The sequence below is a fragment of the Homalodisca vitripennis genome, chromosome 1, assembly GCF_021130785.1.
Source record: "Homalodisca vitripennis isolate AUS2020 chromosome 1, UT_GWSS_2.1, whole genome shotgun sequence".
Classification (NCBI taxonomy): Eukaryota; Metazoa; Arthropoda; class Insecta; order Hemiptera; family Cicadellidae; genus Homalodisca; species Homalodisca vitripennis.
Window position 1 is genome coordinate 116,273,936 of NC_060207.1, and position 16,912 is coordinate 116,290,847.

General features: G+C 33.1%; 1 protein-coding gene across 1 annotated transcript; it reads right to left on the reverse strand.

Moving 5' to 3' along the window:
- Nucleotides 1–1,049: 1,049 nt before the first annotated feature.
- LOC124369829 (multifunctional methyltransferase subunit TRM112-like protein) lies at nucleotides 1,050–15,515 on the reverse strand. Its single transcript, XM_046827958.1, has 4 exons — nucleotides 15,298–15,515; nucleotides 7,747–7,848; nucleotides 4,616–4,708; nucleotides 1,050–3,247 (listed from the first exon to the last, which is right to left on the reverse strand). Exons 1-4 carry the CDS (start codon nucleotides 15,373–15,375, stop codon nucleotides 3,146–3,148), a joined length of 375 nt encoding a protein of 124 aa, XP_046683914.1. The 5' UTR covers nucleotides 15,376–15,515; the 3' UTR covers nucleotides 1,050–3,145.
- Between the last annotated feature and the right edge of the window lie 1,397 nt (nucleotides 15,516–16,912).

Below are 16,912 nucleotides of genomic sequence, written 5' to 3' on the forward strand. Positions count from 1 at the left end.
TGTGAGATGATTGTTATCAGAAGTAAGCGAAAGCATACCAACGTTACATTTAAATACAAACTAGATGCCCTTCGTGCAGTAACTCAAGAATCGATGGATTGTGAGGAGAAAGAAAGTAACAACGAGAATCTGAGTAATAAAGGAGAGTTGGTGCCACACTCAGCAGCGCAGGACCTTGCAGTAGGACACCTAGAGAAAAAGGTTACTGCTACACCTGTAATATCATGTTTACGACATGATGACAAAACTATGAGTCATCCACTAGACTCTCTTCATGACAACAAAAGAAATTTACTGAATTAATGTCTTTTAGCAATATTAATATTGTACTCAACAATAGTATCAGTATTGTACGTCCAGTTTTTCTTTGATTTCACTTTTTAATGTAACTCATACTTAACACCTAAGTTTCAATTTGGTACTGTATTTAAACTACATGATTGATGTACTGTACTGTACCATACCCAATTTGTCCTAATAAAAACTGTATGCGTATTAAATTAAAACTGTTTTACTAAATGGTGCACCAATTTTCATTTTTTGGTAATTAGTTGTGATAACTGTGTATTATTGTTATAAATAAATATAAGAATTTTCTCCTGGACCTGTTCAGATTAACCGGATGTTCGGATTAAACATGTTCAGATTAGCGGGACTCCACTATATATGAGCACTTCTGGTTTGAGTGAATTATATCTCTGACGCCAATGTTGAGCTTGCCTTGTTGTTGCTTGAACAGTCTCTTTTAATTAATATTTGTATACCATTGGGGCGTAGCCCAGAAGAATTTTCAAAATAAGAATACACCTATATGTTAAGCAAGGACCCTAAAATGTCCTTGTAATATTTCAGTAAAATCTGTCCAACAATTTTAGCATGATTGAGTAACACAAATACACGTGCACATGAACACACAGACAGACACCATTAGTGCACAAAAAACACACTAGTGGGTTTTTTGTATAATGTGCAATACAATAGTATAGATATAGCTTTGAATAACTGTGTCTATGTATATTAACTCAGAACTGTTTTAATAAAAACTGCAATTAATTGTTTACTAAGTTTTATTTTCTTTTACAAGTACACAATAATAATTTAACAATGTACAGACATAAACATACATCTGATGACAGCAATTCTAAAAGGTAAATAACAATTTTACATTTTTAACAAATTTTGAAAGGTTGTTTATTTTTAAATAAAAACCATATAGGAACAATATTATTTTTTTGTAAATTTTCTAGATAAAGTACCATAGAAGTGAAGTGAAACACAATTTAGCATATATTAAGTCCATGGTTGCTTAGATTTTAATATGACTGGATGTGCCAATTCATAACTCCTTAGTTTTAAATTGTTTCTTGAGCTATATCATACAGTTTGATTTTACGTTTGGCTTTGGATTTGTAGCAATCCTCAAATATTTTGTTACAGTGAATAGAGTTAAGGCTTTTCGATTTTTTCTATAAGTTTTATTAGTAAACAGTGACCATTCTTTCAATGTATATATCTTCAATAAAAATCTGAAGGAGAGCACTCTAAAAGTAACAAAACTCTTTATATTTGTCTGAAACTAATGTTTCAAGAAAAAGAAGAAAATTTTTAAATATTTACAAAAACTGTAAAACATGTAATTAAATATTAATTACATTTATTTTGAATTATGCACAGTAATCATACATTTATTTAGAAAAAAGGCCAAAATATCAATACTGTAGTACTATGTTTTGCTAAAAACGAACAAAATAAAACACATAACCAAAAATCAAAGGGAAAATAAAAATCCTATAATAGTTTTGAAAATGAGTAACATATGATTAAACTATGGTAGTATAGATGTAGATGATGTGTATTCAGCATTATATACATGACAGTAATTATAGTTCCAGTTAAAATTAAGATGGCTATATACTTATAATATGTGAAGGCGAAATGCCTATGAGGGTCATTCAATAAGTAACGAGACAAATTACTACTGCTCAAAAATGGCTGAGTTGATCCATATGAAACTTTAAGGACATAAAGTTCTGACCAGCTGTTAAATCATATTTTTTACACATAGTCTCAAATTTATTCAGTTAACAATAGCGAGACTGCTCGAGAACTGCAGTGGGGAAGAGTAACATGCTGTGATCAGTTTTTTAGTAGTGGAGGGTGAGAAAAGTTGTATAATACACAGAAGTATGTTAAAAGTATATGGAAATAGTTGTTTGAATCAATCAAACGTTTACAAATGGGTAAAACAAATTCAAAGTTGCCGTACAACAGTTTCTGACAAGCAACACAATGTACGGCTGATCGAAGTTAGGGCTTCCTTTCTAGAATCTCGGATTTACACGTTAATTCAGGACAATAGGCGTATCATTTTTGAACTGATAGGTGTAAAAATAAATGTGAGTGTTGGAACTGTCCATCAAATTATTCATAACAAGCTGCAGTACAAGAAAATCTGTGTGAGTTGAGTGACCCTCACAAGAAACCCTGCTTCAAATAAGTCAACAGTTCAAAAATCAATATTCGACTGGAGGAGAAGGTATTTGAAACGAATTGTAACGTGTGATGAAACATGGCTCCACCACTATGAGCTAGAGTAAAAGCGAAAAGAATCTTGAGTGGAAGAATACAACTTCTCCCACTTAAACTCCCATTTGGGAGATTCTTCCACATCCCTGACCACACTCCATCAGACTTCCATCTGCTTGGTCCGCTTAAAAAGTCTATGAGGGAAACATTTTCAATCTAATGCAGAGGTCAAAATCAAGTTCACAAGCCACCCAAAGAGTTTTATGCCAAGGACATTTCAAAAATTAGCAGAAAGATAGGACAAGTGTATAAGTGTAGCTGAGGACTATGTTGAAAAGTAACCAAAGTGTTGTACTGATTGAATAAACTGTTTTTGAATAGTAATTTGTAGTAGCTTATTAAATGACCCTCTAATAAAGGTAAAAGCAATTAGGCTTAGTATTTAAGAACATATTCTGGTAACAAAAGTTTTTATTCTCAGCTACTTAACTAATCATTAAAAAATTACACAACTTTATAAATACTTACATACTTAACAGTTTATATAGTACAATAGAAAAGTATAATATGGTGTATGGGAGAGTTACTGAACCTGCGCAAAAGGCAGGGGGGCTGGAGGTCAGACCTCGTCTTCATTCAATAACATGTTTGGGATTCCAGAAGTGATTGGGAACTTGCGTCCAGTCTCTGGGCAGACCAATTCCCCACTGATTACTTCAACCTGTCAACAGTGCATTAGCAAGTAGAACAAATTTAGATTAAAGTAGATATGGAGTACTCATGAATATAAATTAACCTTAGTTCTAAGGCTTATGTAGCCTGTATTATTAATATACTGTGTAGTTTCTGGTTCACACCACACTGCTAACACAATAAAAGCAATCCTAAGCAATATTAATGTTAAAAATTATCATTTTAAAAACACAGTACATGATAAAGAAGTTATATTGAACACCGATAGTCGAGCTTGGTTCGCTTAGCACTCAGGGATTAACATTTCTAGCACTTTTAAAGCTCTGGAGTTTAAGCAAAGTAAAATTTGAGTTTGGGAGTCACTGGTTTATGACAAACTCTGACATAACTCTAGAGTTATTCTTGTATTTATTATCAATGATAGTACTACACCCATGTTTAGAAAATACATAGTAATGAGTATGTAGTATGAGGAAAAGTATATGGATATACAAGTAAGATCTCTCAAGAGCATGTACAAGGTGTTACAATAAGACTTCTTAATTCTTTACACTTACATGATCAGTGTTATGACTATCAGTAAGTTTTCCAGTTCACACTTTTAACAAAATTATTGTAATACTGCTAACAAAATTAAAATCTCGAAATCTCCAGTCAACTCAGGTCAACTTGAGTTGGCTTTCTATAACAAAGTAGAAATATCTTAAAATTTTGTGTTTTTTGGATGATGGAATAAGACATTCTATCTAAACATGAATATGTAAATTTTTTTTCGTGCTATAAACCTAGAATTTTAAGTTTTAGAAATGTTTTTTGTTTTAACAATAAAACTAGTTATTGAGAAACATTTTAAAATTCCTGACATAACTTATATGAATCTTTTCATTTAGTGTAAAATATGCCTTAACAATTTTAACCAACCAACCTAAAAATGACAGGTACTATAGGTTTGATTTATAAAAATCCGGTTACTTCAATCTGGGAGACAGAAAGTTATTAGATCTTTAATAAAGTGAGCAGCTAGACAAACGTATTCTCTTTTCGTTAGTTCCTACCTTTAAAATATGCTGTCAGTTCCTACCTTATCTAGCTAGAGCCATAACATCCAAATCTGTAGTGATTTATATATTAAGAAAAATAAATGCAAATCAATGCATATCTCTGTATACATATTTTATTCTATGACAAGCAGAACATTCATGCACGATGCTCCACCCACGTATTTACTTCAATAGCTTGTACTCTATGCTGATACATTACAATCCAGATAATTATTAAATATTAAACTTCATGGATTGAATATTTTAATTTCATGATAGATATGAATTGGTGGAAAGATTACCATAGAAGGGAAGGGAAAAGACAGATTAAAATAAACTGTAATCATAAAGCTCACCTCAAGTAAAACATGATGAACTTTCTTCAGGAACTCCTCATTATTTTCATAATCTTCGACAAGAGTTTTTGGCAGATCACTGGCATGTCCCAACTGTAACCAAAAATCCAACAACTCATATACATGTTATTTTTTTCAAGACAGCTTCTAAATGTGAAATTTCTTTAAAATGTTGCTTTTTTGTTTTTGCCCATTCACCAAACCCACTGAGTGTGACAAATTATTGTTGTGGTCCATGAAATATGTGTGTTTATTTTATTGTGTACATATTTGTGTGTTTTGATTATACATATTTTAAAGAAATAACACCAAAAGGTGTTACAAGACTGTTTTTGATACAAACTAAACATTGGTGTTTTAATATTCCCAAAGTAGTAAATAACTTTAGCTTTAATAACCTTAGAAGTGGCAGACAGAATTTCCAGAGTGACAGGCCAATTTTAGCCTTTTTCCAGAAGTTCACTAAATTATTTATAAATTACAAATGCATTGAAACCCTAGTGTGTTATACATATTTTCAATATGTATATTCGACAGATTACGAATCTACCACACACAAAAATGATTTTTAACTTATAAATATTTGTCGCAATTTAAATAAAGAAAAAATTCCTGTTTTTCAAAGCAAAAAAAACTTTCTAATCAATTTTGAAATCTACACAAGTTTTGACATTTTTTATTTTATAGAAACATTTATTTTTAATTTACATAATAGTTTCTTTACCATGTTCATCGTAATTGGAAAATTTCAAAAATGTCACTTTTTTAAAAATATTTTCAGAAAATCTTAAATTATGTATATTGTTTACATAAGTTATTTTTATGTAGAAAACACAGAGGATGAGTTAATATGATTGTTTGAATTGTTACTAATTGTAAAACCTAAACAAACTGGAATTAAAACACAAGTTGTGTTTTTAGCTCAAAAAAGTACTGATAAAGTACTTAGTTATTTCAATAAATGATTAACAATTTTAAAATAACCATATTATAATTTTAAAATAGAAATTTTGTGACAAATTTTCTGCAAAAAAAAAACAATATATATGTTTTAACTAAAAAGGCACTACAAAATACAAAAGCTGGAAATAACTTCTTTTATCAACATTTTACAAGTATCAACAAAGTCATAATTGATTTACTTATTGAAATCTGCTGAAATCATGGAAATTAGTACCTTACAGGTCAATAGAGCTAAAGCAGTTGAATTCAAATGAAATAAAAATTAACAATAACAATGTATAACAATATAACTTTATAGTTCAAATTACGTGTTATTATAAAAGAAAGTAATATATTTCTGTTTTATTAAAACACAACTTGCAACAAACAATGAACAACCCAAACTGACTCAAGAGTTTTTGTATTGGGTGAAGTAACGACATACAAAATAGTTGCATTCAAAACAGCTCTGTTACAAATTTTGACTACTGACCGATTAATGATCTATCTTAAAGAAACAACAAACCTCCATCAAGCCAAACTGAATTAAACCCACATTCTTCAAATCAGAGTTTCAAGTTGGAAGAAGAACGGGAGAAAAAAATCAAGAGAAATTTAAAAAATAAATTCAGAATCTTAAAGAAGAAATAACAGATTAAATAGAACATAAACAAGTATTACAACAGATTGCAGAGGGAAAAGTAAACTGAAGTTACAAATCTGACACCAAGAAAACCAGTTCAAAAACTGTTAAAGAGACAAATATAATATAAAGATGAAGAAACGTTTGTTATTTGGCAAAGTCCATATATTTTTCAGAAGAAAAATTATTAATTAAGAAGATATATTTTGCACAAATGTTAAATGGTAAAATTGTAAAAAATACAAACTTACATATCACATAATTGCATTAATGACATTACACAGAATACTAAAAGAAACAAAAAAGTTTGTTTTATATCAGGAACATATGAAATTGTGTTATTCTGCCTAAGGTTTTATTACTATTTAAACATTTTTTAACAGCATATATTTTTTTATTTTCAAACCAATTACTCCTCATGAAGTGTGACGTAACATATCTGTGGATTCAATGTAAATTTTTGTAAAAATTGGTTTTTAGTGATCTTGACAGTCGGTATAGTTCAAATTTAGATGTTAAGTGTAATTGAAAATTGTTGTAAAAAATACATTAGCTGAAAAAAAAAATATTTTTTAATTTTACTGTTATAAAATAGTGCGTTTGGTGGAGAATGATCCATCTTTTTCAGACACATTTCAGACATAGTAAATCTACTTTTGTGATATGTTTGAAGAAGATAGCCTTGCTATTGAAAGGCCTTTCAAAATAAAGTATTCAATATTGGTATTGTGATTTTCTATTAAGAAAATAAATTGTTACGAATTTGATAAAAATAACACTTATTGATTTTTTTAGAATTAACTTAATATTACTAAATTTGTAAAATTGCATTAACAAATTTAAATGTCAATTATGGAGATATTCAATTTATGAATTAGACTGGTATTTAACAAAAATTTGTTAATTTGTATGTGATTGAGTTGTCAGTGGTTGTCTATTGCAAACTAACATAAAGCGAGTGATCTGTGATTTTGTGTAGTGTTAGTTTTAGTAAGTGTACGTTTTTTGGAGATTGTGTGCATGAAGTTGACACACAAGAGATTGTTGTTGATTCCTAACTTTTGCATGTCACAACGATTCTGTATTATGAATTTATTTAAACCTATATTGTAAGTACTGTTAGCTAGCAGATCTTAAAACATTCTGTTGATTTTTTTCGTACTTACTAAACAATGGAATATGTCTGGAAATGTTCTGTCACCTTCATAATCTTCTGATTCCAAAATAATTATTTTTACTGTAATCTGAAACTAATACTTTTTCCACCAATACTTTTGGATATATAATAATATATGTTATAGAGGAGAAAGTAAACAGTACATGTGTTTAAAATAGCCTATATGTTTAAATAATTAAAAGTAATTTGAACATCCATCCAATGGCAGGAGCAGACAGTGGCAAACCTTTGGTGGAGTCAGTCTAAGCTATTTCTATGGAACCAATCCATAAGATAATTATTACAATTGTTTTATGAATATAACAAATTATTGGTAAACATAACATCACTTATTTTCAGTAAATGTCTACTTCTACTGCTCATACATACTCCTTCAGCAGCGCCATACAGCGTATTCCAGTCAATTTTGGGAATGATCCTTGATACAAATTCTTGGTTGAAATCCAACTCAGAGACTTTGACATCCTTAGCCTAGAACAAATGCAATTTAATGAGTCAGAAAGTAGAAACAAAGAAATTTGTTACATGTGCTGTTTTCCCTTCTGCAACACAATGGTGTTGCAGAAGGGAAAACAATAATGATCAGAGAAAATTAATAGAGAATTTGCAGAAAGTATAACAGAGAACTATGTTTAGAATGCAAAACACCCGTCAAAAGTAAACCAACAATTAGAGGTAGACTCAAAATATTTGAAATGCTGTTATTATTGTAATTGGGAATGCTTAGGCAAGACATAAAGACCACTAATGTATTGGTTTAAGCACAAAAATAATACCATAAAAAAACCAACAAAAATGTCAAACACTGCTCTATATTTCTGTTATTGAAAATCCTCTCATAAATAGGAATGAAGGATAATAACATCATGAAGAAAAGTCAATAGCACTTGTCTTATTACAACAATAGCTTAATTAGACTGGGTTATGAAATAAAAACAATTTTTTGTCCCAAAGGTTTTATTGCCTTAACTGTATAGTATTTTTTATGATAAATAAGAAAATGACAATAGTTTTTCTATTGTGTAAAGATGTTCTTAACTCTATGGACATCAAAATTGGATACAATGCAACAAGCAATCAACCCTTGAATTCAGACAAACCCTATCACAAACTCCAGAACCGGACCTCACGAAAAATGTGGGATTAACCAATAATGCCATGAGTGCAATGGCCCTTTGTGTAATATATGTCAATGGCAAAGCAATGATAATTTTGTGCCGAAACAATTTGAATTTGATGAGCCTAACTCTGGCCTTCATTTGAAGGTAGATGGTAAACCTCATGAGACGATGAATGAGAGCAATATTTTTTTATCAACCGTTTGATTGGGATATAATTTCCTGAATAGGAGAAGAAACTAATAAATATGCTCATGCAAATTCCAAAATTAAATTAGTAATCTCTAAAAAATAAGATGCTGAGTTGAAACCAGCCCAAAAGAAATGAACTATTCCTTGATTGTTAATACAGTAGAACCCCTCATATCCGGCCACCACGGGACCGAGCCCCTGGCCGGATAACGATTCGGCCGGATAAACCAACCTACAGTACACAGCACTTGACGAAACAAAACAATTGTACTGTACTGTACTAACCGCACTGGAAATAATCAACGAACTGTTTACAGGTTAAACCTATTAGCTCAACTGAGGACAACACAGGAAAATGTAAACAAATAGATACACCAAAATAACGCAAGAGTCGTGGGAGACTAGTGCGTGCAACTGCGCGTCTGCAAGCCGTGGTAAATAAATTTCGATATTGGCTTCCGGGAAGTGGCCGGATAAACCGAGGTGCGGTAAAACCGAGGCCGGATATGAGGGGTTCTACTGTATGCTCATGCCACATGACATCACAGTATATAACATTGCTGGAGTACTAATCTTCTACTAAGAATCCAACATTTATTCAACTACTTTTAGTTAAGACAGCTTTTTACTCTTTATTACATACAATACATTTTGATGACAACTCACTTTCACCTGTTTGAGACAAATTGTATAAAATACATAAACCAATTGAGGCACAGATACAAGACCTTCTTCAAACAAAAACAAACGGTACTAATTAATGAAAGCCTGATTTAATGGAAAGGCAGATTAGGTTATGTTGGCATGCATTGTTTTGAATTTCATAGTATATACTGGAAAGGGAACGAGACAGGTATATCTGTTCAAGTAATAAAATAACTGATGCCATACATCGAATTGTATCATGTAATTTATTTGGACAACTGGTATTCTATCTCTTAGCTGTATAACTAGCCATTTGATAACCCCAGTGGTAGTTGTGGAACTGTTAAAAGTGATTGCCAATGCATGCCTTGTTCCCTAAAAATATTGAAAGTGTTAGTATGTCATACCAATAAGTTACTTGCTGAAAAGTAGTGTGACAAACAGCTTGTGACTATCCTAACAACTATTCACATACCAAAAATTGTACCCACAGAAAAGTTTGGAAAATTCACAAACAAACCTAAATCTGTTAGACTCAGATTTAAAAAAAAATTGGGGCTGTTGATAAGGCAGATACATTAATATTGTTTAATGATAGTTCATGAAAACCCACTAAATAGTAGCCTACCGCAAGTTATTTTTCCATTTGGTGCACGTCACTTTGATCAATGCACATTACATGCATAAAATAACATGTGCTACCTATAAATAAAGAAGTCATTCAGTGATTTCAGATTAAATCTCATGGTCTCTATCTCAAGACCATTGAAGGCTCATTTTGTACCACAGACAAAGAAAATCCAACATCCACTAGTAGAGGACAAAAATTCAATGTGCACAGGATTGTTCAGTAGGATCTTCCCACCCCTTTATCATTCAGTACAAAGTAGAAGAGGAAGATTGTGCTACTGATTTGTCTGCAGGAACACTAATTTAAGACCTAAGAAAAGAAAAGACATTTCATGACAGCATGGAACGTAGACCAGCATTGTGTATTCATCCTTGTTTTGCTGAGTACCACACAGTTGCCTTGAACTTTCATCTCACTTCACAACCCTTTACCATCTCTCTCACGAAGATGGTGCGGTCAAATATCCTTGACTTGACCATAAAATAATCAGCATTAGACGTGCTTTGTTTATTTTTTAACTTTCTATGCATTTGGCTCAAAATTACTGTACATCTCCCGGATTTTCCCCGTACATAGTAAATTTAAGTGCAATTCCCGCACTTCCTGCACTATGGACACCCTGAGCAACTGAGTTTTCTACAGATGTTTAGACCAAATTATGCTTATTGTAAACTGAAGCCTTGACAACTGCTTCCCAGTGCAATTCTCTTTGTACAGTATGTAACAATTCAAAATCATGCGGGCAAATACATTGAAAGTAACCTTTTTTCCAATATTTGAGTGTTCTTCGTTCATCCAGGTAACAGTACAACATCTGATCTGATCCATCTACTCCTCCCATGTACTTATTGTACTGATCAATCATGTCAGGTTTCATTTGTATTTCGTCTCCATTGTATCTCTTTTTTACCTTTTCCACAGATTTTACTGTACCTTTTGTGGAGAGAAGGATTACAGGTTTCTTTTGAGATTTTTTGTCCCTATAGGCTAACATAAGTACGTTTACTTTCTCATGTACATCTCTTGACCAACGTTCAACTTTGCCTTTATTTGATCAGGAATCCCCTTCCTATTTCTTCTAATAGTCCCAGTTATATAAGTTGATTTGCTAAATAAATATTTAGCTAATGAAATGGAACTGAAAAAATTGTCTACAAACAAGTGGTAGCCTTTCCCTAAGTATTGTCCGATGCTCAGTAGCCTTGTAACAACTCTATAAGCAAGTCCATGTTCAGAGTGTCCATCCTCATCCCTTTTACCCTTGTAGCATGTAAATCCTAGGCAATACTTAGAAATAGAATCGCATATCATCCACAACTTGATACCCCATTTATGGTGGTGTTTATTGGGGAGATATTGTAGCAGCTGTGAATGACTTTTTGTTCCAACAAGACTTTCATTGATAGAAAGTTCTCTACGTGGAGTATAATAAGTCCTGAACAGTCTATTGACATGTTCTAACAATGGTTGAAACTTTCCAACAGGATCATACCCAGGTTCACCAGTTTTAGGGAGGATACAGTTATCAACTAAATGAAATAATTGGAGGATGGCTTCAAAACGGTTTTGGCTGAACATCTCACGAAACCAAGGACTTGACTGCGACTTTAGTGTTGACCAATAAATGTCTATTGTCGGTTTCTTATTGAGTCCCATATTCAAGATGACAGCTAAAAATGCCCTAATTTCTGCAAGTGAAACAGGTCGCCAATTATGTATTCTAGCACTATGTGACAAATTTGGGTGGTTTTGCATGTAGTCATTGGCATAGCGATTAGTCTCAGTAACAATGGTTTGGAGTAAATTTAGAGTAAAAAATAAATTGAAATAGCCTATTGAATCGGCTTTGCATCACCCTGAGGACAGTGTTTTGGGCCAGGTATTTCAGTGAAAACAAAGTTTGTACTATTGCCAGGGTCATCATTTCCATTAGTTATTCTCCAATTACAGTCTTCAGGAATGGCTTGATTGCCTAATCGGGCTCTATTGTTGAGTTGGTTTTTAATATTATTAGGCCTAGGGCTAGCTAAATTACGTATTTTGGTCGGCAACAAAAGTATCTGGTAGAATATGAGGAGGCCTACCCCTCGGTCTACCGGTAGGCCTACATGTAGAAGTAGATGGTAACTGTTCTTCATCTGATGAATAGCCTAAATTATCCTACAGCACAAAGTCAGGGTCTTCATCGGTATCATCCACAATATCACTTATATGTTCATCTTCACAAGAATCAGAATCTACAGTTGATTCCTCTGATTCTAAAATATTGTCTACATATTCATCACCAAAATCGTCATCCACAACATTCACTCCCGCTTCATTTAGTCCACTAAATAAAGTATTTTCACTAACTGGTGACTTTTTTTCGCCCTCGTTTACTCATTTTACAATATAAATATAAGTAATACACATAAAATGTTCTTCAGAAAACAATATAAGCAAACAAACATAAACGTAAACAGCACAATGCAAACGGCTTGTTACAGTACGACACATACTGATCATCGGAACAGCTGCTACCACCAAAGTCAAAACAAATACTACAAATGAAAGCAAATAACTGTTCCAAAGAGCATTAAAACACTTTATAACTTATGATCCAACTATTTAACTATTGAATAGTCGAATTTCAAATGATTTAAGTATTTTATAAGCCGACTATCGTAAATAAAACGAACGTACTAGTATTGCGGATGCTGGCCGTTTTCGCCAAAATGGACGACGTCCGTGTAGAAGGTACGTTGGCGTGCAAAGGGTTAAAGTCTACCCGAGAAGGGCCACTTATTAAAGTCTACCCGGTATTTCTACTTGTGGTACTTTGGGATTATACCGACCACACCAGTATGAAGAACACAAAAATATAAATTTATAGAAACAAACATGATAGAACGAAAAAACAACTGTTTAATTACAAAATTACAAGCATTTCCAGGTATTGTGATCGGTATTGTTGTCGCTGTTATCTTATCTTTCTCGAGAATCCCGATTAGGGCAGGGCGCGGCATCACATGATTTGCACAGTACATAATTGCCTTTCCATTACAATTCAATTTATATTTCTGATCAGCCCCTCTAGAATTTGATATTTTACTGATAGGTACTATCTCGAGGGATGTTTTTCTTTCGTCGACATCAGCGAGGGGCAGCACCAAAGGCACTCGCATTTTGGGTGGCGGAGTGTGATCAAGAATAAAAACAAGTTTTGAGTGTTTTTTCAATAAAGAATTTAGTTTTAGTTTGGTAATGTTTGTTTTTGTTGAATTTTTGTGTTTGGAGAAATGTAGAGGTAAAACACGGAAGTACAACAAAGCGACGCACCAGCTGAACGGGCGACGAGACTCTGCAATCACGTTATCTACTAGACCGCTTGAGTTTCTGTCTGAGGGTGGGGAGGGGTTTGTGATAAGACAATTCCTGTTTTATATTGACGAAATATTGTTCTACGCTAATCTAGTAATCAGTAGAAGCAAAATGTCAAATAACGATTCATGTCTGGGTGTGGTCAGTATAATCCCAAAGTACCCTACTTTTGTTTATTTGGTACCTTAATTTGATTGTGGTGGTGGCCGCGGGTAGGGTACGATAAGCGGACCCGGTTTTTTATATCGAAGAATGTAGTCAAAAGATATAAAATTGATATAAAAGTATCTATAGTCCTCAATAACAATCATATGTTTTAAATTCAAATATGAATTTAATATTTACAGTGATCAAACAAGTTATAACAAAAATTAGGAAAACTGAGGACTACCTTATTTGCTCCTCTCACAGTTACAGTTGTTTCTTTCCCACAAATTTCACATAATGGGGTTTTCGGTATGAGTCCAACATGTTGAAGCCGCAAAAACAATATATTTTATTTATGTTTTATCATCTTTCAAAGCAATGTCATGTAGTTTTCTAAAATTGACTGCCATTTTTAATAATTAAAAATTACTTATGTAAAATTGAAATATTACCCTAAGTTACGTGTATTATTTTAGTGTTTACAGCTGTTGATATAGACTATTTAAGTTAATAATTCAAAATAATTAATCAGTATCGATTGATTATATCAATGGTTATGATTAAGTAAGTAATATCGTTTGCCAATTTCGATATAAAAAACCAGGTCCGCTTATCGTACCCTACCCGTGGCCGCTTAGTATACTGCAGCCTTATAAAATCTACCAACTAACTCATTACACTTGAAGAAAAGTTAGTCTAAAGAAAACTCTTACTTAACCCTAGAATGGTAACGCGTAGTCTCTCAGACGACGCAAGCTACAAAAACCGGTCCAGGTGGCAGGTACATGACGTGACAGACCCCCCACCACCAATACCTTCTCCCTGCCAGCCAAGGTCAATGCTGGATAGGGTTCCATTTTGTTTCATTCACTCAGTTCATTTCAGTGAGCCCCTAGTCGTCTGGTAGACTACGCGTTACCGTTTATGTAACTTTTTTGTTCCTGAGTAAATATATGAAAAGTTGTTTTGTGCGAATGTAGAGTTAGTTTTTGTGATAATTTTTACCGTGGATGGTCAAGTAACCATGGCTGATCCACTGAACACTAGTTTTGAAATAAGAGAAATACTATCTGAACTTGAACGAAGTGATTGTGATGAACAAGAAAGTGATCATGATGAAACATTTTTTTGATCATTTTAATCAACTCATTTGTTATTTATGTACATCAGGCATTGTCAAAAAAAATTAAACCAATGACAAGAAGGGCATTTGCTAAAGAAATATGTGTTGAACTAACAACTCCACACATTCAGGGAAGACAAAAACTTCCAAATTTATCAAGAAATCTCAAACGCAACATTGAAGATGTCGTTGGCCCATCAACATCTGAGGCTTAAAATGTTATTGAAGAAGCAGAAACAAGGAAGATTTGTGCAGATTGCCCAGTGAAAAAAAGGAGAATGACTCGATTCCTGTGCACAAAATGTTATAAGCATATTTGCCTGGAGCACCGAGGAATGCTGTGTGTAAAGTGTTCCAATAAAGACTGAAATCAACAAAAATCAGGAAACATGACCTCTTAAGATGTAAATAATGTCATTTGTAAATAAATTTAATTTTATAAATTTTATATTTATTTTTTCCCTAAAGTAGTCTGAGAGACTACGCGTTACCATTTATGTGTGGCAAATAGGTGTTACCATTCTAGGGTTAACTCTCCATATTCTAGAAAAAAGTGTTAAGAAATTAAAATTATTGACTATCTGTGTTTGTTGATATAAGTGTCTGTAATAACACAAGAAGTTATGCATTCCCCACCTACCTATTTTGAATATTTGAAATTAAGTAAGAAAGAAAAACCACCTAACCTAAAAATTGCTTCTCACCGTTATTCGCAATGGATAACCAACTTTAACTCCTTTGATACACTTTGAAGTTAACATATTATGTGTTAATAGCTTCATTTTACACAAGTTAAAAAAGACAAAAGATTTCACAACAATGAGTATGATAAACTATATAGTATACAAAATCACTCAAAAACAGTACAGGTTAACACCAACAGTACCACAAATTTTAGTCCTCAGACCTCAGTTCAGTTCAGTCGCCGCCTCGCCAATTGTGTTGTAGTGTTTTTCCGGTCTACTTATAAATAAGGGCTTTCACAACGTCATGAAGCCCCTAGGTGCATTGTAATGTGGTAGTTTCTATATAAATATCGTCGAATGTGGTAAGAGTTGTGTGACATTCAATACAACATGCAACAGTTTTAATAAATCTTATGATTATATATAAATTTTTAAAACGAACATTTACTTTTATAGAATGTTGTCCTAACATTGTAATGTTAGTCAAAGATGGGAGATTCTAAGGATGGATGTCAGTGAAAGTAAGAAAATCTCTCCTTCTAGCAAATTCTGGAATCTTTTTACTGTCATTGCAATAAAATTGTCTCTTGAACACAATCATAACAAAATCATAGTATTTAAATGTTTCATTATTGAAACACCAATACGGACGGTGTGAATTAATTCACATATTGTTTCATAACAAATTATATTTTCCTTTCACACCTATATTTTTATAGTGATACAAACATTACAGATAAACAAAACACAATAATGTGGTTATTTTTTAGCGTATTTCAGCAAATAATTGTTTTACAAATTAACGCAGGTCAACACTAAATACTAACTAAAACTAACAAAACTACCTAAATCACAGCTCAGCATCCACAAACTAGTTAGAATTGATTAAAAATTCCTTCATATTATCTTTAAAAGATTAACAAGATACAATACTTGTAATTATGTTCGGGGAGGCCATTGCAAATGCTGGGACCAAAATAAAAGAACCCTCCTCTTCCAACTTTCCAAGTGAAGCCTTCCATCTTTGCAGGTGCTTCGTTGAAACCTCCCTCCAATACAAACGTTTCTTGCTGAGATACTGTAGTTCTCTAAATTTGAGTACCTTTTATGGACCATGCAACACGTCTGCAGCCTGCATACTGCCTCTATGGGATGTAACTTGATAACACACCGGTAAGGAGATATGATCAACCCGTCTCAGGCTGAAAATGAACCTGATTTCTGCAAACGTCCCTGAAACACTGTTCCCATAAGCTGGTAGTCAGTAGTACAAGACTGACAGGACTAATGTCTGCATAAGCCACAGTTTTGCAGTCTCCGGCAATAACATTCTGAATGTACACAAACCCTTCGATCTGCCAATTGCACACTGGGTGGTGAGAAATGTGATCGGAAAAAGTGAGGCCAAAATCCAAAACGACGCCAAGAGTCGTAACTCTATTGCACATGGCCAAACTCTCACTGTTGTGCACCACCGCCACCCCACTCTCACTAAGGGTCTGTAACAGATTGTGTGGAACAATATGCAGGACTGTGCATTTGCTTATATTGATTGAGCCCAAGTCCATTTTGGATTGACCAAGTTGACACGTGACATAGGCCAGCGTTGATCTGACCAATGGCCATTTCTATC

What these genes read in the sequence shown, in the direction of transcription:
- LOC124369829 (XM_046827958.1), bottom strand. Translation starts at nt 15,375, where the DNA reads ATGAAGCTATTAACACATAATATGTTAACTTCAAAGTGTATCAAAGGA. An exon ending in GTTATCCATTGCGAATAACG is followed by an intron (nt 7,849 to 15,297) that starts GTGAGAAGCAAT and finishes CATTTGTTCTAG; the next exon opens with GCTAAGGATGTCAAAGTCTC. An exon ending in TGTATGGCGCTGCTGAAGGA is followed by an intron (nt 4,709 to 7,746) that starts GTATGTATGAGC and finishes TTTTGGTTACAG; the next exon opens with TTGGGACATGCCAGTGATCT.